A 27,983-nucleotide genomic window follows, 5' to 3' on the forward strand; every position below is an offset into this window, starting at 1 on the left:
GTTCAGTGTGGTAAACAAAGCAGTGTGCAGAAAAACGCAGCATAGAAACATTCATTGAGAAAGAAACAACGCAAAAAGTGCGATTTGCCAGTGCGTACGGGTAAATCGAGACAGACCAGCGACTAGACGAGTGTTGGGGAACAAAAAAATCAAGCGGAACCAACGCATTCATCGCGAATGTGTTGAACGTGGTTGCAGAAAGCAGCAGCAACACTCGATTAATTACGTAAATAATAATAAGTATAATAACTCACACGAGCGAACCCGCTCGAGACATCGCGATCCGCACATTCACAATCTCGAGAGCTGGAAGTGCTGGTCGATAGATAGAGAGACGCAAATGCATTTGCGAAAGAGGTGTGAGTAAACACAACAGTGTGGAAAAATAAGTGCTTTTTTGTGGTGCTTTGTGGAACATCCGAAGAGGTAAGAGTGCTTAGAAAACTTACAAAAAAGTTGGGATTAGTTTTCTTTAAATCTGATTCAATCAAAAATTATCATCGGAAATCACTGCTTGTGAAGGTGAGATACGGAGAAAAAAAAAAGTTCCTATGGAAATTACAGCTCACAGGGAGCTCTTGAAGCAAATTCTAACAAAGTAGTCTCCGCATCTCTCTTCCTGGGGGCCATATTCCATTCGCTTATGGTGTTGTGTGTGCAGACGCGAAACGGGAAAAGTGCTGCGACGGGGTTGTTTTCATCGAAACGAACGAAACAGAAACTACGACGAAGCCAGCTAGCGCACGGTCTCACGCACACTCGCACACTCCAGTAGTGGTGCAGCGCAGCAAACGCGCCGTTGTGTTGAAATACTGTTGATGTTGTGTGAATACGTACCGCGTTCGTGTAGAAGGGAAAAGGGTGATTTGGAGAACTTTGACTATGGTTTGCCCGGGGAACATAAAGTGCGTGTGTAGATGCCTAATCAGAAAACATTATCTTATCTACTTTTTGAAAATAGTTTAAGTAATAATAACGTTTTTGATTTTACCCAATAAGCCCTTTCAAATAATATGTTGTCCTTTATTTTTTATTTCATAGGCCTCTGCTCTAAACAACAAAATTTCGCCTACTTTACGTGCGGATTTCCCTGTTTGAACGGCAGCAAAAACACACGCGTGTGTGTTTTGTCCCGTGGTAATTTTGACAGATCGCGCATGGTGCGCTGTTGTGTTTAGAGTGAACAGCTGGTGGTAGGAAGAGAAGGAACGCGTGTATGAGTGTGCGCGGGTGCTGCGAGCGTGAACAAAGAAATCGCAATACATAGCGAGTGTGAGAGCGAGCGGAAAGACCAAAACGGTCCAATGCTTCACAGTGGTTGGAAAGAGTGCGAACGAAACGGAAGAGGTAATCGAAGGTACAAACACAGTTGCAGAAATCACCACCAAGCATCAGCAGCAGCAGCATTAGCAGCATCGCAGATCACAGTAGCCAGCCGTTGGGTGTAGACCATTGCTGTTGTTGATCCGTCATCGTCAACGGCTACTGATCCCTGGGATAGGGATTTATCCCGAGAACATAACTTTTTTTTTACCACAAGAAAGCACTAAAAAGACTCCTGGAAAGGAAACGGGATCCGCAACCCCAAAAGGCCAACATCTTCAGTGAACCTATCGGGCTAACAACAGCAACAGCAGCAGCAGCAGCAGTAAAGAAGAAGAGATCACATCTCGCAAAGTGTTCATACAAGTATTCAGTTCTTATTCTCTCGCGTGTGGTGGTGAACGGTTGTTTTCTTTGTTGAGCAAATGTCTGGTGAACGGTTGTAATATTACAACAGCAGTGTGACAGAATAGTAAAGTGTACGTACGTGTAACGGGGAGCAGTTTGTTCCACGCACTAAAATCAGCCACACAACTTGCTTATCAAACCTGTGAAGTGCATAGCCTACCCTAGAAAGAGGTGAATATTGGCCCCTAATCGGCAAGCAAACCGATAACGACGACACACGCGCGCACACGCACACCCAACACGCGACTGATTAACGTGTTCTAACGTGTACAAGCCTAGCGAAGGTTTTCGGCCGGCTCACCAGCGTTCGATCAACGGTCGATCGTATTTCCGTCATTCGATCCGTGCCGGGGCGAACCGGCCACAAACACGCCACGGACGAACATCCTGCGTCATCGTCAGCATCATGCCTTGGTATGCGCCCTGGTCGGACGTGATCAAGAAGAAGATCTGCCGCTTTCTGCTCCAGCGCTATTTGGGCCAGTTTCTGGAGGAGAAGCTGACGCTCGATCAGCTGAACGTCGACTTCTACAATGGTACCGGAACCGTGAACAACGTCACACTTTACTGCCAGGTGAGTGCGAAAGGGCTTCATGTATAATTAATAATGGAAATGTCAATCGGCCCAATATGTGCCATTTTCATGGATGGGTTGGTTGCGGTGGTACAGTAGACATCGGGTCCTGCGCTATTGATTTCTACGACGTCAAGTCACTGTGGTGTCAAATTGATATTTGATAGTGTTACACTCAGCGTTACCTTTATGGTACCAATTTTTGTTGGTCCACACCCTCCTGATGTCTTATCTTCTGAGAAGGGATTAAGGTTGGTGTGGGATCACATAAAATTGAAGACAAAAACAGCAATCGGATCTGGACAAAGTTGCCATTGACCTAGAAACGAATTGGCCTGCTTTGGTGATACGTAGAACCGTATTATCAGAGAGGTGTGCAGAGAAGAAACAGGAGCGAAGAAAATTCAATCAAATCACCATTAAAACTTTGCAGCAGAAGTAATAAAAATAAACACAACTGCAAGAGAGCAAACAAGAAATCCAGCAGCTTGGAATGAATAAACACCCCTCACTAAACACACCTAACTAACCCCACCTATCGGATTGGTTCGATTGGCCTTAGCCAGTTTGCAATTGCGTTGTGTTTTGTTCGATTTTATTGCTCATTTGCGTAAGCGCAAATGTGACACACTTCAACCGTTGTGTTGGGGGCCCTGGTGGTTCCTCGTGCTCTGCTCCTGCGGTGTGACGAATGTCGGATTGTTTATTGCATGGCGCGAGATTTTGCTTGCCGTATTTTCCGTGTTAGTTTCGCTCATTACGTTCGGCTGGACAAATTTAACAACGTAAACTAGTCCGCCGGTGTGATGGATGAAATTGTACTAGGCGAGCGCATTATGTTATCTTTATTTACCGTGCTATCGGTCAATGATGCGTAATTTGTCTTGCGAGCAATAACAGAGTAACTCTGCAAAAAGTGTGTGATTCAAGCACACACTTCAGCTTTACAGCTTTTTCTGTGTGCTTTGATTTGATTTTTTACTGTGCAGTTGGTTGCCATGGTAACATAAGGCAGTGACAGATACTTTAAGCTCCGTTACGATCATCTCGTTCACATCAACAGGTTTGTGGCTAGAATTTGGCGTGTCACCTGACTTTCAGTCCTATTGAAGTGGAAGCTCAGAACGAGCCAATTGCACTGAACAAGTACTAAGTTACTGATTTAATTAGCAGTCATGTACTGACAGGTGATCGTACCTTTGAAGTCGTCCAAAGCTTCATCTATCATTAGTTGAGATAGGCCTGTAGCCAGTCTTCTCCCCTCAGGATGTAGCTGGGACTGTACAGTCCTAGAACTCACATAAGCCTTTAAGACACGGTGTCTGCCTAAAAGTGACGAAATCTTAAGGGCTGCATTTCAAAGAAAAATGCTCAAGCGCATTTTGGAGATGTTCTGTAAGCTCTGGCCAGACTACAGCAGGATGGCCATGTCATGAGAATGGTGCCGGACAATCCAGTCTTGTTAGACCGTCCGTCCCCAAGAACAGACATTGATAACTACAGAAAATGGTTCTATATCCGATCAGTCTTCCGATCAGACAAAAAGGCGTAATAGCAAAACTGAAGTGTTTTCATCACAAACTCATTCAAAATGGGTTGAATCACACCTTGCGATTACGTTAACGCCTCTTCCCTGTCGGAATGTAATATTATAATTTTTAGAGTTGAGTTCCGTTTGTAAAACTGGTCGATCAGGAGGAGAATACCATACTGGTGAAGACCACCATCACAACACCGGTCAGACGCGCGGCGGCGTTAAATCGAGTCGTCGTCGTTTAGTGGAAGGAACGCGGCTATAAATAGTGCTGGCTGGCCGGCAGTGGGAGAACGTGTCATGTAAAGTAGCTATGCCGGTGCTGCTACTAGAATATCCCCAGACAGAGACGACGCGACGACGACCACAGATCTTTCGTCACGCGGTTCACGAGTGCACCTAGCTGCTGATGAAGATGAGTTTTACGGCGTAAAGTGCTCGTATCATCGGTCAGCGCAAAGCTGTTTCCTCCTGCAACCGGCAACAAACGCTGATGAGCGTCGCTGTACTTCAGAACAACCCAAGTGGGCCCGAGGAGAAGTTTTGTTTTGATTCGCGCGAAAAGCTGTTGTAGCAGCAGTTGTTATTATGGTCACAGCTGGGGAGTGCATCAAACCGATTGCTTGCCGTTTGCGGGGCGAATGGGGGTTGTTGTTGAATTGTTGCTGTTAAGATTTCGATAGGGAGGTGTGTGTCGTTTCCAACGTGGAATCAATTGCGCGTTACCCGTGTGTCGCCCCGGTGATGGCGCCGTTTTTGCATTCTTTTGTTGCTGTAGAGAAGGCATGCAAGTTTGTGAGATGTAAGAATTTATTACATTGCAAAAAGCGAAGGAAAATTCATTTCAACGCACTATTATCAAGTTACGATCCGAGCTCGCTCTCTCTCTCTAAATGGACAACATGAGGAAGCATCGTTACAGCACCTTTAAAAGCCACGTCGTTAATCAATTCTACATTTACTATACACATACATTTATTGCCTGTACGATTGGTGGCGAGAAGAAGCTCGGACAAAACAACCTACGCACAAAACACCGTCAATCGCGCGCGCTTTTAAGATGATACGCTTCAATGAGTTCGCGGGGCCATTCTTTTCGGACTGCGCAACTGGTGTGGGATTGGTTTGTCTTACTTCAGCAAACTCTTCCACCACCTACCAAGATAAGCTCGGATGGTGGTGGTGATGGTCGAGTACGTGTAGCTGTCCGTTTATCATGCGTAAAGAGTTTGTTTTTGCTTACACTTCCGTACAATGGCTGCAGTAGGGTAGTTATGGCCGTAGGTTTTTGCATAGTTTTCCATCAAAAGCCCCGCTTGATGATGATCCGTGGTCCATCCGTCTGTGGAACCTTCTACTGCCGAGAAGGAGGAAGAATTTGTGCGAGGTTCTTAGTTCTTCATAGCTTTGCGCATCTGCTGACCCTAGCGCATTGAGAGAGAACCTTCAAACATCTGGCCTGTACTTAGCGCTCAAGTTTAAACATTGAAGTTTAAATTTTAAGTTAAAAAATTGCACCCATATAAGTTTCTCCTGTGCGGTGGTGGGTCTGGAATAACTATTCTCTTATCGTCCAACTCCTTAGTGTGGATCTACCATGAGTCATAGACATACGTGCGGATCAATGTTGTGGACGCTGCCTCCAAGTCAGTCATCCCTTAGCAAAAATTGCTCGCGTTCCACATGTCAACTCGCAGCAGGTTTTACCGCAGTGCGTACCCAACGTCTCGCGTTTTTGCTTCACCAGCAAAACCAGCGTCGGCAACAACGACCCATTAACTCTCGGGCTGAGGCAGGCTGGCGATTCTTTATGTGGTCGCGGGCCGTCGCTGTTGGTTGATCGAAACCGGTTCAAAGATCTTCTGGTGCCAACACTACACTCCTTCTCCGGGAGGGAAGGAGTTGGGCGTTGATGTGAATATGATTTGGGTTTTCTTTTTGTGTGTGTGTGATGATGATGGTTGATGCTGATCTCACTCACAAAATTACTGGTTTGATTTTTGCAGCCCCCTTCAACCAGCCAGCCAGCCAAGGCACAAACCTCTTGGAGTGGTGCTGCTGCTGTGCTGTGTGATTTGCGAATGTTTGTCTCGTTTCCAGCTGATTTGCTTTCTCGTCAGTACGCTGGGGACGTTTAACTGAACGTGTTGGGGCTTGTTGGAATGACAATTTAAATGATATGATTAGAACTGGCAGCTGTATTAGACATGCTAAAGTCTCCAGTTTCTACTGCCAGCGCCATATTGGATTCGCATCGTAAATCCAGAGCTCCAAAACATCAATATCTAATCCAAACACGTACACGCGGATATAAACTTCCGAACGATACGTCAAGATTTTTTAGGGTCATGCGAGTTCAGGTGTTTCCTGTGGCTGTCTTCCCTAAACCACTCCTCGCACGCCACCCTTCTTGCATCCCGCTTCTTCCAGGGGGGAGAAAATTGATCACCTCCGTCTTGTGGAGCTCGGGCGAATTGAAAAGGAAGTCTGGACTTCTATCCACCCTCCCCGGGCGTAGTTCAGCATTTTACCATTTTCCTTTCATTTCCTTTGTGGTGTCCCTCACGACCCGCGATTCCTCCAGACGGGGTTTCCTTCAATCGCTAGACCGCTGTTGCGTTAGATGGCAGCGGTGAACTGGTGAATTTTAGCAAACGTTTTGCTTTACATCCTTTCTCCCCATCTCGGACGCTTCGATTGATAATCATCGCGTCTTCCTCCGACCTATCAAGTTCCCTGCTGGTTCCCTTGGTCTCTGACATCGGTCGTTGCCGTCGTCTGGCTGCTGGTTTGACCGTGTTGTGTGCCCTCGCTTCGCAAACGGTCTTCTGCTCGCCATACCGTCTAGCTGTGTCCGCGTCATGCATCGATACCTCCGCTTTTTGCTTTATCACATTCACGCCGAGACACTTTCGTCTCAAGGAGTCTTTGTTTGTGGATGGGTACATCCCTGATGGATGATGCGCACACCACCACGCACATGCATAGGATGGGGTGGTGCAGTATTAGTTGGATTGCATTTTATGTAAAACAAGGAATAAAAATGTACACGGTATAATTAATCAATTAGCAAAGCAATAGCACACAGCGCGCAATTTTTGACGCTACTTTTGAACGCACTTTTAGCCACGTCAAGGCATGACTCATGAGCGTCACAAAAAGTTCACAGTTGTTCCACCCCGTTCTTTGTTTTTCTCATCCCACCCGAGTGCCTTTTGCCCATTACACGATGGCGGATGGGCGTGAAGGAGCAGGTAATAATGCTGCTGGAAAAGAGCATCCATCCAGGGCATAGATGAAGCGCATCGTTTGTGCAGAGAGAGTGCATGCTCTGTGCGTAGTTTGATGTTGTTTTTTTAACGAAAGACACGACATGCCCTATGTGGCATGTACGTACCCGAACAAAGGAAGTTGTGTGATGTTGGTTCGTGTCTTCCAAATAAAATGAAACGAGCAACCCCGAGCGAGTCACTCTACTAATAAATGAGTCTTGAGGCGCGCTATTGTTGTGCTCTCCTCCATCCGTGTTTCGCGGGATGCATTTTAATTTCGTCGCATGCAATGGCGACGCTTTGAAAGAGTCGGACTGATCTGGGACAGGAGTTTGGAGAGATTCAATATATGTTGACATCTTGTTGGAGATGAATTGTAGGAAGAAAGTACAATTTGTACAATCAATCAATCACTTAATACGATATGAAGCTTGTTGATACATAACGCATCAATCTGATGAGGACTGTCATTAAACTGACGGACAATCACATCGAGCGCCCTTCCATATCACCCACCAGGGAACGGGAAGGGTCAAATTCATTACCAGTGTAATGACCCACGGAATCCATTTATTAGAGTTGTGCTTAATCAATTCATCCTACTCCCTCGGAAAAAATTGGGTCGCTTCAGCCCGAAGAATTCATTTAATTTATTTCGAATATTGTTTCCAATAATGCAGTTGTTGAATATTGGCTCGCTATTTGTGGCAAAGAATCCTGGCCCTCACTACCCAACACCTGGCCACCACTTGTTGTCGGACACTGTTTACTAACAAAGTCTCGAAAGCCAATCGTCTGGAAGTGATACGGATTGAAAAGCATCGTCGAGTTTGTTGAAGCGCGCACACGGTCCTACTCCATCCTCCCCTCCCTGCTACCCTACTTCGGGCGAGACGGCGAGAATTCGCACTCGTGGCTGCTCGTGTTGGTAGTACCACCAGTGCCAACAATTTGCCACACGAGTGTCGAGTGTTGGTAGTACCATAGGGCAGCAGAGCTTATCTGTCACAAGGGGTTGCCCCTCTCTCCCACAGCGGTTCTCGGGCGGGAGTTTACCATGTGCACCTTATGGGAGAGATCGGCAGTGGGGTTTTACAGGGATTTTTTTTCCCCCCGACACTGATTTGATGCTTTTGGCGTGTGCGCGTGTGTCACTAGCAATCATAGCGTGCCGAAGCAGCAGTGAAAATTGAGGTTAAAAGGAAGCTGAGAGTGTAGACTAATCTCTGTAGCCGACGCGCGCACTGTGCAGACGCGTCCGTAGTTGAAGGGATTACATTTCATGTTGCATTCGACACTTTGAGTCATCCTTGATCAGCGTGATTAGCTGGACGTGCGCTGGAAAGCCGTCTCGCGTTCCGACAAGCATCAGGATCAATATGGACCAGAACCAACCAGGACCGATCATACACTTGTGAGCCTACGAATGGCGCCTAACTAGACGAAGCAATATGTATTGCCGCTATGAGTTCTAGCTTGAAACAAAGAAAAGAAACCCTCAACTACTGCCCCCACTTTAATTACTACATTCCAGCAGGACTTTTACAGTCGGAATGAAATTTAATATGACATTTCTTCGTGGGCTGTTCCCTCTCAACTAGTAGCAGGAGGAATGCACTAAGCCATGCTTTATTTATTTTTTATTCGCAAACCATCGACCTCTTAAACCAAATGTCATCTTGGTCTTCCAACCGCCGCTCTGGGAAGGCCTCCCTACAGACTGAACGGTGCCAACAAAGCTGGCATTCACTTGACGCCAGCAAGGTGCTATGGGTTCCAGATCTTGAAATCCAATAGAAAAGTGTTTGATGCCGTGTCGGGGGGTGGAGACTTATCTTAGCGAGGTTGGTAAGGGCTGTTTGTGTGTCTCGGAAGCTGTGCCCGTTCCTTCGCAAACCTTCCGTGTAGTAGGGCGAGTGCGGAGAACTTGAACAAAGAAAACTAATCACACACACACACACATTGGATTTTACTCTGGAGCTTTCACTTCCCGGTCTTCCATTCCCGACTCGACAGCTGTTGCTGTGTATTAACAACTTGTGGCCCCGAAGCTTCTGTACTGATCACCTTAGATGAGAGAGCAGATGCTATCTTCGCCGTTCAGTTTGTTTAACTACGATAATCGATTGATGATGGTGATCGCACTGAGGGCTTGCAATCGAAACCATTATTCTCGGTACTTGCCTTCACTTTCAGACCTGGCAACGCATGCAAACCTCTAATGGCACAAATTATTAGTCACACTACGCTGAACCGTTAAATGCACGGAGAACTTGTTTTCATAAGCTTGCCTCTGTTTCTTTACCGCTATTGTCTACTTCCGACCGCTGCTAGCAGTCTCGATAGCATATGAAGGAAGGGCTACCGTTTGCTAAAGGTCAGCACAAATTGCACCCAAGCCGTGGTAAAGTAGATACCGTAGCACAGTGGTAACTGTTCGCAAAAGGGTTCCGCTCATAGTTTGTTCCTTTCGGTGCGTGTCGACAGATCCTAAAGATGGTGAGCCAAACTTATCCCTATCGTCTGTTTGCCATCCATCTGGCCAAGTTCATGATCATCATCGGCAAAGAAGTGTGGCGTCGTCCCAACGATGGCTACCTGATTAATTCCATGTTTGGGTGGTGGTGCCTTTAAAGGCTTCCTGATGCTGGCGCTGGCCCCAGCGCATGCAAACTCGGCGACGCCAAGTTGAAGGTTGTCCCCGCTGAGTCCACGATCGCGATCGCGAGAGACATAAAGCAACAACACGCACATAAGCGCGTGCGCTTCATTAACAGCTGATTGCCGCAAAACAGCCGTTACCCGGTGGTGGTCTTTCCGGGCGAATGGTTTGGGTAGTGGAGGGGGGGGGGGGGGGGTGGTGCACCCATGTCTTGGATGGCGTTTCTTCCGAGCTCCTTGAACCTGGTGGTGTTTGCTACGAGCAGCAGCAGCAGCAGCAGCAGCAGCAGTAGTGGTGATGGTTGTTAGTGAAGAAATTGCACCAATGTGAGTGTATCAACGGTAGTGGCCGGACTTGGTGGTAGGTCCGGTTATTTGCAGGCAATCCAAAAATGGAACGAAAACCTTGTAGCTAGTGCGCGTCGCGAGGAATCGGCCAAGTCTCGCTGTATGTGTGTGTGTGTGTCTGTACACCCGTGGAAGCCGTTTGTTCTCGATTGCGACGCAAATTTCGCGTCGTAACCGAAACGATATTCCGCGGTTGGATACCACCGATGTTCCGTGTTGCGAAAGGTTGATTATTTGTGTTAGCAGCGTTCGTCAATGCGTAGCTTACGCGTTTTCATTCACTTCCTCCCGAATGGACACAGCTTTGCCGTTGAGGTGACTATCGAGTCTCTTTAATAATTGACCGGAGCAGAAGTGATCTGATGCATTGTGATTGTGATTGTGTGTCACTAAGCACCCAGCAGGGTAGCAAATTGTCCGCATCAACACATAATTTGCGTGTCGACACTAACCTTGACACACGGAAAGTGTACACGCAACTGCATATTTTACCAAACGTGACTAATCAAAACTCTCCACCGCGAACACTCCGTCTCCGTTCGTTGGTTCACCAGGGTAAAAAAAGAGACGACTTGGGTGGATTCGGATTTCCTACCGATTGCTTTGCCGTTTTTTTTTCGTTATTTACTAACTTCTGTTTTCTTACCTAGACATGGACCAGGCGATTGCCATCAGGCACATCTTCCTTTATGCCGATTCTTCAAGCAAGCAAACAGAACGGGGCGACGGTTTTGTTGGAGGTTTTTTTTTCATTTTTGCACGTCTGTGCCCCGAAAAAAGAAAACGAACTGCAAAAATTGGCACATTGAACCACACAACTGACCTTGCTCAATCGCAAAACGGTTGCGAAATGAAGCGACCTGCCACGCGCCATTTGTTTGGAGCAAGCAGGCAATGAAAGTGAGACGCAATAGATTTTGAGTAGTTCGTTCACAGGCAAAGGTTTTTAGGATAAAATTGATCCTCTTCCTACCATGCAGTTTTGTCATCCAGATAAGAAAGGAATCGCATAGAATCCTAAAAATCGATCCGAAAAATCGCGGTTGTAAATTTTGGTGCACAATCGTTTCGATTGTGTTCCGCCTTTGCATCACAACACCGATTTGCCAACGAATGATATCTCATTATTATGCCAAAGACGCAACACGCGGGCTCGCGGGGGGCTGTCTGCCTTAACCCTACCACCTAATAAACTTACACGAACCGCTAAACGTGCCGCGACTAAACGGCCATGTGTTTGTGTTTAGGAGTGTGCGCCATAGCAAACAAAAAAAAATCTCCAATGTCCAGCGGTAACCAAACAAAACGGTTGAATTTAAATTCATAATGCCAAAAAGGTCCGGCGGATTGAGCCAGCGTTCGGTTGGACAAATGCCTCGGCCAAAGACATTGAAATTATGCAAACACCGCGAGAAGTGTTGTATGTAATTGTGTTCTGATTGATTAATATGCCCACACAGGGTGGTTCTTTAGCTCCCCACCAATCTGGCACGTGTGCGTTAACAAGCCAAGCGGGGGGAGACAGTGGGAGACACAGAGCATGTGTTTGCCGCCGTTAGGGTTTTAAGGGCACATACCTATTGTTGGGTGGGGTCAGCCGGCGGTCCATCAATTTCCTGCCACGCTTTCCATTTGATCTGTACTTGTGTGTGTGTGTGATTGGTCGCTAATTTACGATAAGCGTTGCTTCATAAAACAGCATTAAAGGACGTTACGTACTCACTATACCCCCAGCTACACGGACAGTATCGATTGGAAGAGTGCGATGCGTTTATTAAGCTCACTTGCGGTGGATGGTACCGCGGCCCGTTGGGGGAATCGTTCCCAACACACAGTCAACAATCACAAACAAGCAAACGATTAGTAACATTGTTTTCAAGCAGTGCGCTTCTTCAAACCTCCCCGACTAACTGACACAAAAAACGTGATCTAAGGGCGTGATAAATACACATGCGCTGCTGTTTCCGCCATATGCTGTTCTTCATACAGCAAAAAAGAAAAACGGCGCTACAATTTCAATGATTCATCCCTGGCGCGGCTGCCATTGGATCTTCTTCTGCACATCGTTAACGAAGACGCACACAACTCCCGGAGACGACACGCGGGCAGTTACTACATTTCCTGGCAGCAAACAGACACATTGTTGCTGGGGTAGGGCTAGAGTAGTACTGTGTGACTGATGGGGCACGCACACTTGATCTTATGCGTCGATCGTTTCATGGACAAACACCAACTTGCTCTAGCGTGTGATCTCTATGGCGATGGGAGCAACGTTTTCGAATGTGATGATTTAACCCTGCGAAGAAATGGGCATTAAAATTCAAGATAATGGCAGCCGAAGGGACTAGGAAAATCAATGGTATGAGCAGTGGGTCCTTAAGAATTAATTTAGGATTTATTTAAAATATTTGCATTGAAGTGATTTTCTTTTAAGACAACGTTCTCAGATGATATCACTTATTTACTTTCTTATCTTTCTGCCAATTTTATCTGGGTATCGCTTAACTATAACTGCTGTCTGTAGTCGATAGGTTACTTGAGGCAGGGTGACTGGCCCTGCGCTCAAGCTCCCAGGTACCTCGTGGAGGGCCTCGTGGCAGTTCGGTTTAACGACCACTCTGTACGACGAGGACGTGACGGAATAGGAGTTGGGTAGGAGAGCCTGTGTAACCCAGGAAGGAGTCTCGGATCCTACCCCATTAACAGAGATGATATCACAATTGTAGCAAATAATTTTACATACTGAAGTCAGTACTGTAGCAGAAGAGAACTAAGTAATTAGCAGTATATACGTACCTCAAACAGATGACACAGTTGCTTGAAGTTGCTGTACTGGATGTTTGATGTTAGGTGCTACTGTTGTGATATCATCTGAGAGCTTTGTCCTATATGTCCTTCTAATATGGTCTTATGATATCAAATGACCTGTTTTCTAAAATGTTACGTTTCTTTACTTTCTTTTTATCTAATAATGTTCCCCAATAGCAGTTCTCGAAAGACTTCAAAGACATCACTTATTAATGCTTTGCATCTGTATAGATCAAGCACGATGAAGCGCGTAGCAATAGAGCGTACCAAGAGTTCATACCAACAAGAGGCAAACCGAGAGTTCATCCCTCCGTTGTCTCGATCGGCTAAGGCAGCATTAGAGCACGCACGCACCACGTGGCGCAACAGCACAGGGTAAAATGTGCTGACCAAACAAAACGGGCAACCGTTTACACTTTGCGCGCGGCTGGTCTAGATTGTAAGTGTGGCGAACGAAGCCGTCGTCGCGCCCCCTGCCCTTTCTTCTCCTCCACGTGATTATGGCGTTCGGTGTGGCCCTTCTAACCCGATGTGTCGTTGCTCTGGAAACACCATTCTGTATGCTTAAATGCGGACGTTTAGAAGAAGAGAAAAGCGGAAACCACCCCGCGACCGTATATGCCATGTGCGAAACAACTCGTTTCACATTCAACAGCTTCTCGAGCGGCAACGGCTCAACAGACGTATTCCGGTTATAATTTTCGAGGGTCTGCGATGACCCTGAACCGCGTCGCCGCGGAACGAAACGCGGAACACTGTTGTCCACGCGTTTCGGAGACATGGTCGTTCAACATTATCACCTATGTGGGTGAAATGAGTTTGTTTTTTTCGATGTTCAACATTCCGCGGTTGAAGAGATAAAGGTTGCGTATGCGGTTCTTGACCTGAAAATTTGTGAGAAGTCCTTGGACGTAGTTTGGCCTTTTCTCTATACTCTATCTACATTATGAAATTTTTAGTTGTTGACTTCTTCTATAAAAATGAATTTATCCTACACATGGTCACGCTTACAAGTCCGCTAATCATTTCCCATCTCGATCTCTCATTTCAGGCACTAAATGAACTGTGCGAAGGGCAAGGATGGGGCATCGAGGTAACGGGCGGCCACATCGGTTCGGTTACCGTGAACGTGCCGTACGATTCACTACTCGCCAAGGACAGCTCGATCGAGGTGTCCAACCTAATGATAAGTTTGCGCCCGAAGGCCCGACCCACCGACGGTACCTCGATGCTCGAATCGATGTGGTCCTCAATGTCCAGCTCGATGCAGCTAGCGCAGGAATATCTGGAACGGGAAAGCACCGGCGGTAGTATAGCGGACGGACACCACTCCACACACGGCGGTTCGGGACGGGGGGGGCATCATGCCAGTGCGTCCGGTTCCGGCCAACAGTTGCCCCCGAGTGCCATGGAAGGGCTGGAGAACTTTGCACAAATCATTGACAACGGTAGGTGAAATTAGAAATTAAAATGCGCGACTCCCGGGTACGCGTGTCAAGGATGCACAGCACTGACCAGGACAGATTTCGGTGTGTGTGTGTGAGAGCAAACAAACACCACCAATGGGTGTAAACCTCATTGGCAGGAAACAAAACACCAGCACAGCAGGCACAGCTCAGGCATCGGATTGACCTAATTTACGGTGCGCAAGCGGGCAAAGTCGCTGATGATTAGATTGGCTGGCCGGCTTACCTTTTCGCTTTGCGGCTGTGCCTTTCCTGGGGTTCGCTTCAAGCGGCCGAGCCAGGCTACCGAAGTGTTGGTAGAGTTCTTCGGGATTCGGACCGGGCGCGATACGGCGGCGTGTGGACCCACACAGCACATCAGCATTGTTGTGGAAGTTGTTTTTATTTACGTTATCTCAACCCGTGTGTGCCCGTGTGCGTTTGCCGACGACGATGTTGTAGCGAATGCACGCGCCCACAGCATGGAAAACTGTTGTCTAGACTTTCTTCTTCACTTACTAGTATTACAGCTGTGTGGATGATTGTATGGCAGGCCGATCAAACCGTTAATGTGCTAATCAAAACTCGTTCTGCTCTTCCATTTACAGTGCTAAATAGGATTAAGGCAAAACTTTATGACAGCGAAATTAGAATAGAATATGTGTCACCGGAAGGTGATCGAGGGGTGGCTGTGATAGTGAAAATCAAAAGGTAGGTAACGCTGCAAACATTTTCCCAAGGACAGTGAAAAAAATCTTCATTTTTTTATTTTTTTCCCCCCGTTTTCAGTATCGATTACCAGAATGAGGCTGGTAATGATCCGCCCGATCGTAGCCCGAAAACATCCAGCTCATCCTCATCCGGGTCAGATGTGTCCGATCACACTGTCACCGCTGGTGGTGGTGGAAGCAGCAATAGGCAGCAGCAGCAGCAAAAATCGTTCCTAATTGCGACACACGCCACCCATCACATAACGATCGAAGGCATCACCTTCTACACCGAAGAGTTCCGGATAGACAATCCGCGTATGCGCCGTCACCAGCAGCGTACGACGGATGCGGCGGAATCGACCACGGCGGTTCCGCCGTATGCCGAAAGTATGATAGACAGTGAACAGTTCCGTAGCACGATCTCACACATGTCGGAAGGTGGCTCGCCACCGAACGCACCGCCGAGCGACGGAGGGGATGGATACTTTAGCTATAGCCACACAAGCGCATGTGATAGTAGCAGCAGTCCCACTAGCCGTGGGACCGAGTTTTATAGGCGTAGCAACAGTAGCGGCACGGACCGTGAAACGGATCCGAGCGAAGAGGAGGATGCCGAGAGCGAGGATGAGCTGGGCGATTCCGGGTTGCGAATGTATCGGTCCGGCGAGATAATCGTTGGCAAGATCACTTCCAGGCAGGAGATACGGCTGAAGATGAAGCAAGCGGACAATCTGCCCGGACCGAACGTGGAGCTGGAGCTGTCCGTTGGTTCGATCCAGCTATTCCTGACCCCCCGCCAGCTACACTCGCTCGTGTTGGTTTGTGATAGCTTTCTGGGCGGCAACGAGGAACCACCGCCGCCACCGACCGCAAGGGAGATGAAGGCAGCGGCCGGCAAGCGCCACGAAGCAGCGTCGGCTGCCGAAATGGATTACCAGCACAACATGACACGGATGGGCGGGGGGATCGGCATCAATCAGGGCTGGTCGCTTGCCGATCCGATGCAGACGATGATCGAGGAGCAGGTGGAGTTTTTGCAGCGCGACGCGTACCGGGGCGGTGACGACGGGGGTGACGACTACTCGGAATCAATCATCTCATCCACCAGCTCCATGACCAGCTCGTTCACCTCGAACAGTACGGCGTCGAGAACGACGGCGACCTCGGCCGCCAGCCGCCGGCGCATGATCGATCCGGACGCAAATGCGGACATTTCCAAGTTTAACGTGCGCGTAGCCGCCATCGCGCTGGTGCTGCTGCATGAAGATATTTTGCTGGAAAGCAGCAGTCAGCTGAGCACGGTGGAATCCCCCCTCTCCGAGGCGAGTGTACAGCAGCTGCAAACGAAGGCGGATCGGTTCTTCCGTTCGATTGGCAATCTCGGGCTTGGGCTCGGTGCGAATGACGTCAGTAACGCGGGCCTAGTGCTGGACAGTGGCTGTGACTGTAGCCACCTACGATTGCTGCTGGCACCGATCATACTCGAAGGTGATGAGCAGCGGAATCGGTGCGGTTCACTGTTACGCTTTTCGGTTTCGATCGCACGTGCCGATCTGCGCGAGGTCCTGCTGGAAGTTGCTGTTCCCCTGGTGGAATTCTATCGCGAGCAGCGGCCTAACGCATCCGGCACCTCCCTACCAAAGCGACCCGAAATTAGTGTAACGTTCGAGCAGAGCTGTAACGCGTTACGGGGTTCAAGCGGCAAACGCTTTTCACCTCCCCGTACGAAGATACACGTGATGATGGCACCGTTCCTAACGGAGTTTGACATTACCATACTGGATCGATTGAGCTCGCTGCTGTATCAAGCCCCTTTCACCGCCTACTACCACAAACCGGCGAGTAGTCCAGCCAGCTCTTCACCAAACACCGGTACGCCATCTGGTGGTGGTCGGTCGAAGCCGGAAGCCAAAACCGATCTTCAGCTGGAATCGTTAGCGGTAGACTTTCGGTTGCGGTTTCCCATCCCGGACCTGCGACCGATACACGATCCCCAGCGCGTTCCCTGGTGGAGACGCAACATCCGGCCCGACTTTCTGCTACTGAAGCTGGAACTGGTGCGCACGGGAATTACGCTCAGCCCGCACCCGGTGTATGACATTTCGGCAAACGAAATCAAACTCTTCTACCACGAAGCGGAACCGAAAGGCGCGAACGGTTCCGGTGGTGTAAATATAGGCAAAACTGTGATGCAAGAGAATGCTGCTCCCGGGCAGGTCCCTTCGGTGGAATATCCGCGAATAATCATCGAGATCCCAAGCGAGGCGTCGCTGCAGACGGCTCTCGCGGAACAGCCGGCACAGTGTGGTGTCGCTGGAAAGGGTCACGCAAAGCCACACGCAAGCCACTCCGCACATCAGCGCGGCTACGAAGAGAGCGACAGTGATCCAACATCCGGCGAAAGTATCGGCGTAACCACTGGCCGATGCAAGGAGGACACACCGTTCAGCGCGAAACGGGTGTGCAGGGAAAGTGATACGCCCCATTCGAAAACATCCACGGCGGGCGTATCGGACACGCCGGAAACGCTCACCCTACCGGGCGATACGGACGAAATGAATACGTTTTGTACGCGTGCGATGAAGCGGGCAAAGTTGCAGATTCGCATCGATCTTCCCGTCGTTAGTTTGCAGCTAAAGTGAGTATCTGTCTCCCCCTGGCTTTTTTGATATTTTAACCTAAATCGAACGCTCTTTCGTCTGTAGATCGAAACATCTGTACGAAGTTATCTACAATCGCATCAGCACGGATCTGTTGCTATGGGAACCGAGTGCCCCATCGGCGACGGCGGCAGCCGAAGCGCAACAGAATGCACAGAACACGACCCGTGTTTCCTTCCGCGAGCCCGAGACGTGTCTCGCCGGTATGGGCATGATGGACTCGATCTACATGCCCTACACAATGTGCCAAAGTGGTATCCAGTTGGGTAAGCACAAATCTGTCCGCCAAACGAATCGGCCCCATTTGCGAGAGTTTTCATTTGATTTTCGTCCCCGTTTGCAGATTCCAGCTCGTCCGCAACAAACTCCGAATCAGAATCAGATTCCGACGGTATTTTCTACTCGGTGTACGATCGAACGCGCGGTGGCCAGCTTGACGGTGGTGGTGGGTCCGGTGCTACCGGTGGTGCGGCCGGAACGGGGCGAAAATCATCTTCCCACTCGCACCGAAGCTCATCGCACGGTGGTAAGCTGGCACCGTCGGCCAGTGGCACCGAAGCAAACACCGTAGCCTTCCGACTAAACATCGGCCAGGGTGTGCTCACGATGTTCGCTCCCGTTCGTGACGCACAGAAGCACGTTATTCCGGGACAGTTTGGAGAGTTTGTGATACGATTGGCTTCGGGTTACGTCTTCTCCGTCAGTGGATTCCATGGCAACGCGAACCTGGGCTACCTGTGCATTCAGGCCAAATCGGCCGAATTCTACCACTGCGGACTAATCCCGACACCGTGCAACAATCCACCGTTGCGTTTGATCAACAGCGTGCTACCCGCGTATCTGCAGAGTACGCTCTATCCAACGCCGAAAAGTTTAACCCTGCACGAGCAGCGTGGTTGCACGAACCGGGAGATGCTTTCGCTCGCGATACAGATTAAATCGGTGCCGGACCTAGCGATCAAACGCATACGGTTGGCGGCCGGCATACAGCTCACGACCCTGCGCCATCATGCCACGCTGCAGCAACACGCGTGGCTGACGCAGCTGCTCGACATGCTGGATGTGGTGGACTATCCGGTGCCGGGGTACGTACCGCTCGGCGTTGTTACCGAAATGCATCTGCATCTGTGGGACTGTGCGATTGACTATCGGCCGCTGTACTTCCCGTACCGGGCGGTCATCACGGTCGGGTCGTTCATGATTAGCAGCAACATTACGACCGCGAGCAGCGGACTGACGCTCAACTTTATTGCCGAGGACGTGACGCTCTCGCTAGCACCGCAGCAAATTTCGCTCACCGCGACGGGTGGAAAGGATTCGTCCGTCAGCAGCCACCACCAAGCCATGGCGAGCAATAGTAGCAAAATCACTGTCCTGCCATCGAACGAGCTGGTGTGCGTGCTGGAGGTGGGATTGTTCGAGATTTCGCTCATGCTGAACGAGCGTGTGACGGTGAAGTTTCCCAAGTTTGATCTGCGGACCGCCATCAACGATGTTCACGTGCGGACGTGTGCCGATTCGGCTCGTGCCTTAGCGCAGCTGATCGGTTATCTGGCGGCCGAGGGAGATTTGCTGCTGCCAGAAGGCGATTCGGAAGCGGGTGCGTGTGGAGCTGGAATTTCGTCCGCTGGCGGATCGGACAGTGCGGTCGGTGGAAGTGGTGCTCGCGAGTCGAAGGACGGTATCATGCAAGGCGGACTACCGTTGGGGGGTGAACCGGAAGGTGAATTGCTCCCGGTACGGCCATCGTCCAGCGCTAGCGGGCCGGTAGTGACGCCGAAACAGCAGCAGCACGTTAACACACTGATGGCCGACGCGATGGAGGAAAGTCTGTACATCGAAAGCACATCCAGTGGCGATGGAGCAGGAGACGATCCGCTGCTCGGTGGCGAAGGTGGCGGTGGTGCTGGTGTGGAGATGTTTTTCTTCCCGGACGAACGGCAGCGGCGTACCAAGGACGAGAAGGATCCTGGGGGCGGTGGTGGCAATAGCGGCAACAAGCGACGCTTCGGTTCGGATGATGATTCGTTAAGCATCGATGATGGTTCGAGCATACCGTCATCGTACCACGATGACGATCACTACCTACGGCAGCATGGCCAGAGGCAGCTCACCGGTGCGGACGTGGACGATGATAATGCGAGCGTGAACATGCGCGAACTGATGAACTTTGAGCGGTCCGTGCTTGGCCAGCATCCGATTAGCTATGGCATTGGGGACGACGATGAGGATGACGATACGGGTGTGGAAGCCCTGCCGCAGGTAACGAAAGAGCTCGGAGACGTAAACAAGCATCGGGCGGAATCGGCCAACGTTCCGGCCGCCGGTTCCCATTTCCCGCAGCGCAAAATCAGCTCCGACACGGACGACGATTTTTGCATAATCGCCGACGAGGAACGTCCCCACCGGGGGGGCGATGATTCCCACAACCAGGAGGTGCCGGTTTCGGAGGATCCGATCCGCATTGTGGACAACCATTTCAGCATACCGAGCGGAAAGCCCGATCTGCTGAAGGCGCCCGAAGATTTCCCCAGCGCGGTGGAACGGTACACGATCTGCGAGATGACGGTCACGTGGCACATTTACGGTGGGCGCGATTTTCTCACCAAAGACGACCGCCGTCGCAAAGGGAAGCAGCAGTCCACCGCCACGACCACGGGTAAGACGGATAGGCAGCCGACGGCTGTAGCAGCTGCCACACCGGGGACTGTCCATCATCTGCCCACCGCGCTGCCGATGTCGGAAGCGTACAAATCGGGCGTAAGCTACTCGAAGGGTTCACCGTCCGTCAGCTTTGGTGGGCCGGCCCATGCCGCACTCGCTAAGCTTACGTGGAAAACGCGCGGTGGCCCGGACCGGAAGCACGACGTGACGATGGAAATTCACATCAGCAAGGTACAGTTTTCGCACGAAACGTACCCAGCCAGCACGAAGGAAGCGTCCCGCCAGGTGCTGCTCATCAACGAGCTGGAGATCGTCGATGGGTTGGCGGTGTCGAACATCAAGAAATTCCTGTACCATCCCAAGCTGCCGAGCCGGCCAACGAGCAAGCAGAGCACGAACCATATGGTCGTGATCAAGGCGCTGCACATGCGACCCAATCCGGCCCTGTCCGCGCAGGAGTGTTGCCTCCGCGTGTCCGTGCTCCCGATACGGCTCAACATCGATCAGGACTCGCTGCTGTTTTTGATCAACTTTTTCAACCAGCTCGGCGGTGGAGGTGACATTAACGATGGCCCAACGGCTGGTGCTGCCGGAAGCGGCGGTGGTGGGCCGAGTGCCGGCGGTCGCACCTCGCAAACGACTACCCCGGCCCACCAGCCACCGGTCATGACGGTGGAATCGATACCCGATGCGGTGCAGGAGCTGCAGGCGAAGAAGATGGTGTCGGAAAACTTGATGCTACTGATCGAGGAGGAGGAAAAGCACAAAGCGGACACGCAGGAAGGGCCGGCCGCGTACAGTGAGACCGGCGATACGGCCCCGATCTACTTCCGCAACGTAATCTTCAGCCCGGACGTGCCGATCCGCATCGATTATCACGGCAAGCGGATGGAACTGTCGCACGGCTCGCTGGCCGGACTGCTGATGGGTTTGGGCCAGCTGCAGTGTTCGGAAATACGGCTGAAGAAAATCTCCTACCGGCATGGGCTGCTCGGGGTGGACCGGTTGCTAAACTTCCTGCTGCAGGAATGGTTGCAGGACATTAAGAAGCATCAGCTGCCGAAGATTATCGGTGGTTTCGGACCAATGTACTCGCTGGTGCAGCTTTGTAAGTGGAGAGCGCTCTTTCGATGTGGATGCTTTGTAATTGTAAATAACTTCTCTCGCATTACAGTGCAAGGTATTTGGGATCTGTTCTGGTTGCCGATCGAGCAGTATCAGAAGGATGGGCGCATCGTGCGCGGCTTACAGCGTGGAGCGCAAAGCTTTACGGCCCGTACTGCACTGGCTGCACTGGAGATTACCACTCGCATCATACACTTGCTACAGGTATTGTAGCGGAGAAACAAACTCACCCGTGAAAAGGTTGGTCTAATGCACGTTTCTTCCTTTCGTAGATTACGGCCGAAACGGCGTACGATATGATTTCACCCGGACCATCGATCCGGCGCGGTCGGGGCAACCGTAAAGGCAAACGGAAGCGGCTGCATCCACCGCAAGACATTCGCGAGGGAATGTCCAACGCCATACAGATAGTGCGGGAGGTAAGCACAAGCAATGAGAGGGGTGGGAGAGTGAGCGAGACAGTATACATTATCTATTCACATCCACAGGGCATCTCGGAGACGGCCCACAATCTGGTGGAGATCACCGCCCTCGAGCACGATCAGAAAGGTTACACGGGTGCGGTCGGTGCGGTGATGCGCCAAATACCGCCGATCGTGGTGCAGCCGATCGTGTTGGCCACCCAGGCCACCAGCAACGTGCTCGGCGGTGTCAAAAACCAGCTCGTGCCGGATGCCCGTGCCGAAGCGCGGGAAAAGTATAAGGACGACGTGGAGTAGTAAAAACACGGTTGCGCTCTGGTGTGGGTGTCCGGAAGTAAGGAAGCAGCGTGTGTTGTGATGGTGTTCCATAGAGTGCAAGCGAGAGTGAGCGCGACGCACGTTGGTCGCTTTTATTTTTATCCTTTATCCTTTTTAATCCTTAGCCTTATATACCGTGTGTCCGGTTTTTTTGTGTTTGTTCGTGTATGTGGGCTAGCGTATGCAATTAGTTTTGCACATAAGACCCCAATCTCTGCTATAAAAAAGAAGGCAGCTGTATAAATTAGAACCCCCCCCACACTGATAAGATTCTTAATAATATTTTGTCCCGGTTGTTTTTCGCCCCTGAGGGTGAAACCGAAACTTAAACTAACCCTACGAACAAGTAAGTGATAATAGAATGGAAACAAGAAGCAAGAAGAGTGGGAAGAAAGGAAAGAGCAAGTAATTTCGCTAAATTAAACAAGTGACAACTGACAGAGTAACTATTCTTCAACTAAAACCGTGCCCCATCCGAACATCCGGGAAGCCCGAAAACCCTGAACATCCGAGCGTCCGAAAATGTGATCGCTTCCTCTCCGCTAGTAGGGCGAATTGCAGCAACAGTTCACGATCAGCTGATGTTCGTAGCACGAGTTCGCGTACAGGAAGGAACATCCTTTGTAGCCACAGCCACCGCCAAATCCAGCCGGCCCGCCGAACTGCCGTCCGAAGCCACCGAAACCTCCGAATGGAGCGCCGCCGCCACCACCACCACCACCACCGAACGGTGCCGCCCCATTGATGGAACCGCAGCAGCACGCGTCGTGGTACACCTTCTCGTCGCAGTAACTGTACACGGAGGCATCGCACAGCGGGCAACCCGGTAGGGATCGGGTTCGGGGTATCAGGAATGTACGGACCGGTTCATCGCCGTCGTCGGATTGTTGCTGTTTAGCGGGTTCGTCGCGCATGGGCGATGGTTTTTTGGGTTCTTTCCTGACCGAAGGTTCGTCGGCAACCACACTCGGATCGGCCGCCATCAGTGGTTGTGGAAGGATGAGCTGCTGTACCACGGGTGATTGTAGGATTTTTACTGCAAAGGATATGACAATATGGAGAAAACGAAGGGCACGCGTCAGGTAAGTGATGTTAAAGCGAATTATTATTATTTGGAGATGTCACAAAAAACACCCGAATTTCTCGGGACAGTTGCTTTCCTTTCCTAAAGCTAACAAAAGTTGGCCTCAACCGCCATACTTTCACACACACACACACACACACACCAAAAACCTTGACGGCACGAGAATCAAGCGAAACGCCACACCGGACGCAAACGTGTGTTTCCTCTTCATCCAGCGTCTGGTCTGGTACATTCGATGCTTCTGGTTCGCCTTGTACTTCAACTGTTGCCTTCTCAACTCTGTCTGTGGCCACGGTATCAGCTAACTTTTTCTTTCATCCCACGCAAAATGGCCGAAACAAGTCAAGAAAAAAAAAGTGTTTTTGATGGTCAGAAAAAGGCCATTGCGGGGTGCGCATCTAGTTCCGGATGAGGTTTGTTTTTGTAACTTAATTTAAATAGAAAGTGCTATATGAATAATGGGCGGGCTGGTAAAAAAAGGCATCAATGAGCATCGGAAACTCATCATATCTGATCCATTTGCTTTTACTTGTAATTAAGTATGTCCGACACACGGCAGGATCGGGGTTCAAATCCCATCTGGGCCGTTCCCCCATAATAGAGGGGACGTAACAATAAGGCTAGTAAGCAAGAAATGGCAGACATGACCTAAGAGGTCGTTAGGCCAAGAAAGGAAAAGAAGTATTGCTATTGCTTATGATCAGACGCCTTAAAATGTACTAACTTGCCTCAAGAAAATATCCCATGCCCTGTCATTTCTTCAATTGTCCTGAAGAACTTCTTCTTCTTCTTCTTCTTACTTGGCACTAACAACCTCGAGAGGTCTCGGGCCTGCCATTTCTGGCTTTCTGTGGCTTGATTTTACCCGGTCCTGCCGTGTGATGACCGGCGCCGTTATGTCGCCTCGGCCACCGGACCTTCCCATTCCTGAAGAACGGCTGCCCTTTAGTGTGAGTTATGCGAAAACCATCACCATGAGTCTCGGCAAAGTGACGTACTGCAAACGTCTTAGAAATTGCCCAATGATGCTATCCGGAGCATTTACGACATGAGCAAAATACGCAAAATGCAATGCTAGATACAACGTCACGATCAAACGATGAGTCTGCTGCACAGCTCATGAACCAGCGCTATCGCAACCCACCGCAAGTGTCCTCCATTTTACAATGAACCATTCTAGACGCTTCTTTGTGAGGTGCAGCGCACACTTCGTTCAAAGTCCCTATCGGCCTCCTAATCGTCTCGAAAGTCTCGTGATATGATTGTACAGCTAATTGCTACCACTAGCACTGTTTATGACACCTTGTACCGAGGAGGAGGCCACTCGAGAGAGTTTGCTATCGTTGCGGGACTACCGTACCCCGCCAGAGCTAAAACCCTATCCGCTATCCGATTAGATTGTCCGTAGTTGGAAACACACACACTCACCAAAAAGAGTTTTAATTTTAGATCATTACAATTTTGTAAGCAAACTTTCCAACAGAAACTGAAGTTAAAATTGCATAAGGGGTCTGCTCTTAGAAAGCTTAAGAAGGGTTAAGCTTGTTGCTTCCTTAAGCTGTCCGGACATGTCAGTGAAAGTGTACCCCTCTTCTTGCAGTGTGGAAGCTTAACTTTTATTGCCAGGCTGCTTCACCGCTTGATGTCGCTGGACCGAGAGGGTGGGCTCGTCTTAGTCAGTGGCTCTTAAAACGCCGGGAGACACCCACTGTCACCCTGATCCACCTTAGCCTAACGGGCATTACCGATATTATCAATCGTCGGTATCGTGGCCTCCACCGCTCCACGCTGGGGATGATCCTGAAGCGTCAGCAGCACACAAACACCGCCGATTATCAGCTGCAACGGCCATGATGCTGCTGCCCGTCCGTTGTGTCTTATCGATGCCATCCTATCCGTGTCCCGATAGGCAGGCTCTAGTCGGGCACTCCTTTAACTACCCCCTCCGACAACTGGCGAACACCGGCGCTCGCTGATGACGTTCGCGTCAAGTTCTGGATTCGTTCGCCGTGATGTTGCGGATTTATGTTTTCACCCTTGCGTTGCGTTCTCTTTTCGCGGAATCGAGAGCTACCGATTGGCAACACCCGGTCACGTACGCGTTATGTTTCGCGCGTTATGTTTCACAGCACTAACTTTGGCCACTATCAAACACACCGGGAAGAACGCACGATCGTCCAAACCGATCGGATCAAGCGGCTCGTTTCGACTGATTCGACTGCTTCAAGTGTGTCAACGTGAAGATCGAACCCCGAGGCTTACCGGCAGGAACCCGTCCAACCGGCGCTCGATCGGCGATGCAACGTCAATGCGATCGGCAGCGAATTTCACCCTCAAATATCTTTCTCTCTTTCTGCGCATCTCATTCGGAACCTGATCTTCCTGGTCCGCGTGCGACGGGCGGGTCAGTAACTCCCAATCTTCTGGTGTGCGTGCGTGTCTGTGTTTCGCTGTGCATGTTTATTATAATTTCCTTCCCAAAGAAAGGCCGCGGTTTCTGGAGCTAGCCAACCGTTTTTGTCCATTCTCCTTCATCTTCCCTTCGTCGTCGATGATCATCAGCAGCATCACGATCTTAGATGATCGTTTTCGCACTCTTTTTTTTCGGGCCACTACTTTTACGCTCTCCGTCACTCCGGGGACTAATGATCGGGGCGAATCGATCGCAGCCAGGGAACGGGTCGTTGTGTGTACAGCGAGAACACCACTTCACAAACACCGGTGCTCCGAGGTTGTTTGGCTGGATCACTTTTTTGTCATGGGTGGTATGTTTTTATTTAAGGTTTTCTTCCCATCATCAACATTCTCCTCCTTTCTATCGGATGATATGCCGTGCCGCGTTAAGACATCGTCGCGATAATCCTTCCATGTGGGACCCGGCGTGTTCTAGCCGCCGGTGGCAACTTTGACGTTTCGTGCGAAGATCAGGTTGTGCGTGTGTGTCAGAGTTAGCGGTACTTTCTGTCTCGTGGAGATGTTTGAAGAAAAAAGCAGCTTCCGCTCGTTCTCTACCAACGCTCCTCCTCCCCCGTTTGGGAGAATTCTGGTGCAAGTCCCGTAAAAGGGTTTAACACTACTCTACACCCCTCTCTCCGGCCTGTCAGAATGATCGACGATTAGCTAATTGGAAAACGGATTAGATGACGGATGAGGATGAGGGAAGGAGCTGTTGCTCTATCACGACCGAGCACGATGATGACTGACGTTCTGTTGGGCTGCTATTAAGAAGCGAAGCAGTCCATTTCTTCTTCTCCGCTGCTATCCCAAATTCTGGTCTAGAAACGCTGAGCTGGAGCGTTGTTGCTGTCGATATGGTGGGAAATTTGTGTGCTTGCCAAAAAGGGCGCAGAATCGACGAAACGATATGCGTTAAAAGGGGATTTTAAACGGGAAACCGATCAGGTGTGTGGAAGCACTTTCGAGCGTAAAGAGCGAAAATGGGATGCTAATGAATGGCTTCGATTAGGTGCTTGTTTTTTTTTGCGTCATTCATTTATCACTTCTTTTCCTGTGGAATGGATGAATTAATTTAGATGTTTAAAAACGACAATTCTTTAATGGAAGCGATCGGAAGAATTTGTTGTTGAATGATTCCCTGTTTTAAGTGGACTTGAGGTTAGAACTAAACTAGACGAAGAACTACCCCGTTTCCATTCCCCGTTGACTCATGCTGTGCCAGATATAAGATATGGAGTCATGAGTGCGAAGTCTTATCTCCCTACGCTTGCCCCAGTTAGATCCAAACAGGCAGGCTGAAACAGTCGGCTAAACAACAATAACAGCTCCGATGGTTTGGGCGCAGAAGGAAAGCCTATCGATACCATTAAATTAGAGAGAATTCTTTCTCCTTAGCCACTTAGAACTCAGATAGGTATTTGTGGAAATTATGATAGTAACTAGGCCCATAGTGATCAAGATGCGCAGAAGCCCAACATTCCAAGCTCCAGAAATCATTCGAGACCTCGAGACCTCAAGACGATATATTGCGTTAACGCTTGAAAGCTAATAATTAAATTTTTCTCAATATAACGACAATCTTAGATCATGCTTGCACAGACAAGTTGTTCATTAGAAAGTTTGATAGTTTATTGCAAGAGGGTCAAAATCATTGCTTAGATAGCGTCCACCAAAGCCTGGAAGAGGGTCTGATCGCCAGTCATCGTCACCTTGCCCTCGGCGACGGCATCCTTCACCGGGACCTGCTTCGTACCGATGGCGATGAAGTCCTCATCCTTCAGGTTGATCACCACATCGGGCGATCCGGCCTTACCGTCCGACACCTTCAGTGCCTTCAGATCGACAACTGTGAGGATAGGAGAGCGTAGATTTAGTACTCTGTGTGTGTCGTTGAGGACTCGTCATTATAGCTTACCAATCTCGTGGATGCCATCGGCAGCCTCGATGTTCAGCTGGAACACACCGAGCACCTTACGCGGACCGTTCGGGTCGATCGAGGCAATGCGGGCCTTAATTTTCTCGATCACTGCGTCGCACTTCATGATGATGCTATACGATGTGTGCTGTAGAAAGCGTGCGAAGAACTCTTTAGGACCGAATGCAGAACACGCTATGAGGCCAGTTCACAATCTGCCCGTTGCATATGTGCATCGTTTTTATAGGCAAACAT

The 27,983-nt window shown here is 49.9% G+C and overlaps 3 protein-coding genes across 4 annotated transcripts; 1 reads left to right on the forward strand and 2 right to left on the reverse strand.

The window, feature by feature from the left end:
* Window positions 1-6: 6 nt before the first annotated feature.
* LOC118502832 (autophagy-related protein 2 homolog A) lies at window positions 7-22,712 on the forward strand. 2 transcript variants are annotated; one of them, XM_036035507.1, is made up of 10 exons: window positions 7-426; window positions 1,042-2,305; window positions 13,980-14,376; window positions 14,982-15,084; window positions 15,163-17,721; window positions 17,789-18,009; window positions 18,087-21,515; window positions 21,582-21,736; window positions 21,805-21,951; window positions 22,021-22,712. In XM_036035507.1, the coding sequence occupies exons 2-10, from the start codon at window positions 2,138-2,140 to the stop codon at window positions 22,249-22,251; spliced, it is 7,410 nt and encodes a 2,469-aa protein (XP_035891400.1). In that variant the 5' UTR covers window positions 7-426; window positions 1,042-2,137; the 3' UTR covers window positions 22,252-22,712. The 2 variants fall into 2 exon arrangements, with proteins under 2 accessions (XP_035891400.1, XP_035891401.1); XM_036035508.1 differs by having other exon boundaries at window positions 7-226.
* Window positions 22,584-23,288, reverse strand: LOC118502897 (nucleolin). The gene has a single exon (XM_036035619.1). The coding sequence runs from the start codon at window positions 23,253-23,255 to the stop codon at window positions 22,815-22,817; it is 441 nt and encodes a 146-aa protein (XP_035891512.1). The 5' UTR covers window positions 23,256-23,288; the 3' UTR covers window positions 22,584-22,814.
* LOC118502902 lies at window positions 22,584-27,946 on the reverse strand. The gene is made up of 3 exons (XM_036035624.1): window positions 27,729-27,946; window positions 25,102-27,659; window positions 22,584-23,308 (listed from the first exon to the last, which is right to left on the reverse strand). The coding sequence occupies exons 1-2, from the start codon at window positions 27,853-27,855 to the stop codon at window positions 27,469-27,471; spliced, it is 318 nt and encodes a 105-aa protein (XP_035891517.1). The 5' UTR covers window positions 27,856-27,946; the 3' UTR covers window positions 22,584-23,308; window positions 25,102-27,468.
* Between the last annotated feature and the right edge of the window lie 37 nt (window positions 27,947-27,983).

Source organism: Anopheles stephensi, chromosome 2 (genome assembly GCF_013141755.1).
Source record: "Anopheles stephensi strain Indian chromosome 2, UCI_ANSTEP_V1.0, whole genome shotgun sequence".
Lineage (NCBI taxonomy): Eukaryota > Metazoa > Arthropoda > Insecta > Diptera > Culicidae > Anopheles > Anopheles stephensi.

Bases quoted from the DNA above. Each gene is read 5' to 3' on its own strand.
- LOC118502832 (XM_036035507.1), top strand. From the start codon at position 2,138: ATGCCTTGGTATGCGCCCTGGTCGGACGTGATCAAGAAGAAGATCTGC. The intron at 2,306-13,979 runs GTGAGTGCGAAA...CTCTCATTTCAG, and splicing joins ACGTCACACTTTACTGCCAG to GCACTAAATGAACTGTGCGA. The intron at 21,737-21,804 runs GTATTGTAGCGG...TTCCTTTCGTAG, and splicing joins GCATCATACACTTGCTACAG to ATTACGGCCGAAACGGCGTA.
- LOC118502897 (XM_036035619.1), bottom strand. From the start codon at position 23,255: ATGGCGGCCGATCCGAGTGTGGTTGCCGACGAACCTTCGGTCAGGAAA.
- LOC118502902 (XM_036035624.1), bottom strand. From the start codon at position 27,855: ATGAAGTGCGACGCAGTGATCGAGAAAATTAAGGCCCGCATTGCCTCG. The intron at 27,660-27,728 runs GTAAGCTATAAT...CTATCCTCACAG, and splicing joins CGATGGCATCCACGAGATTG to TTGTCGATCTGAAGGCACTG.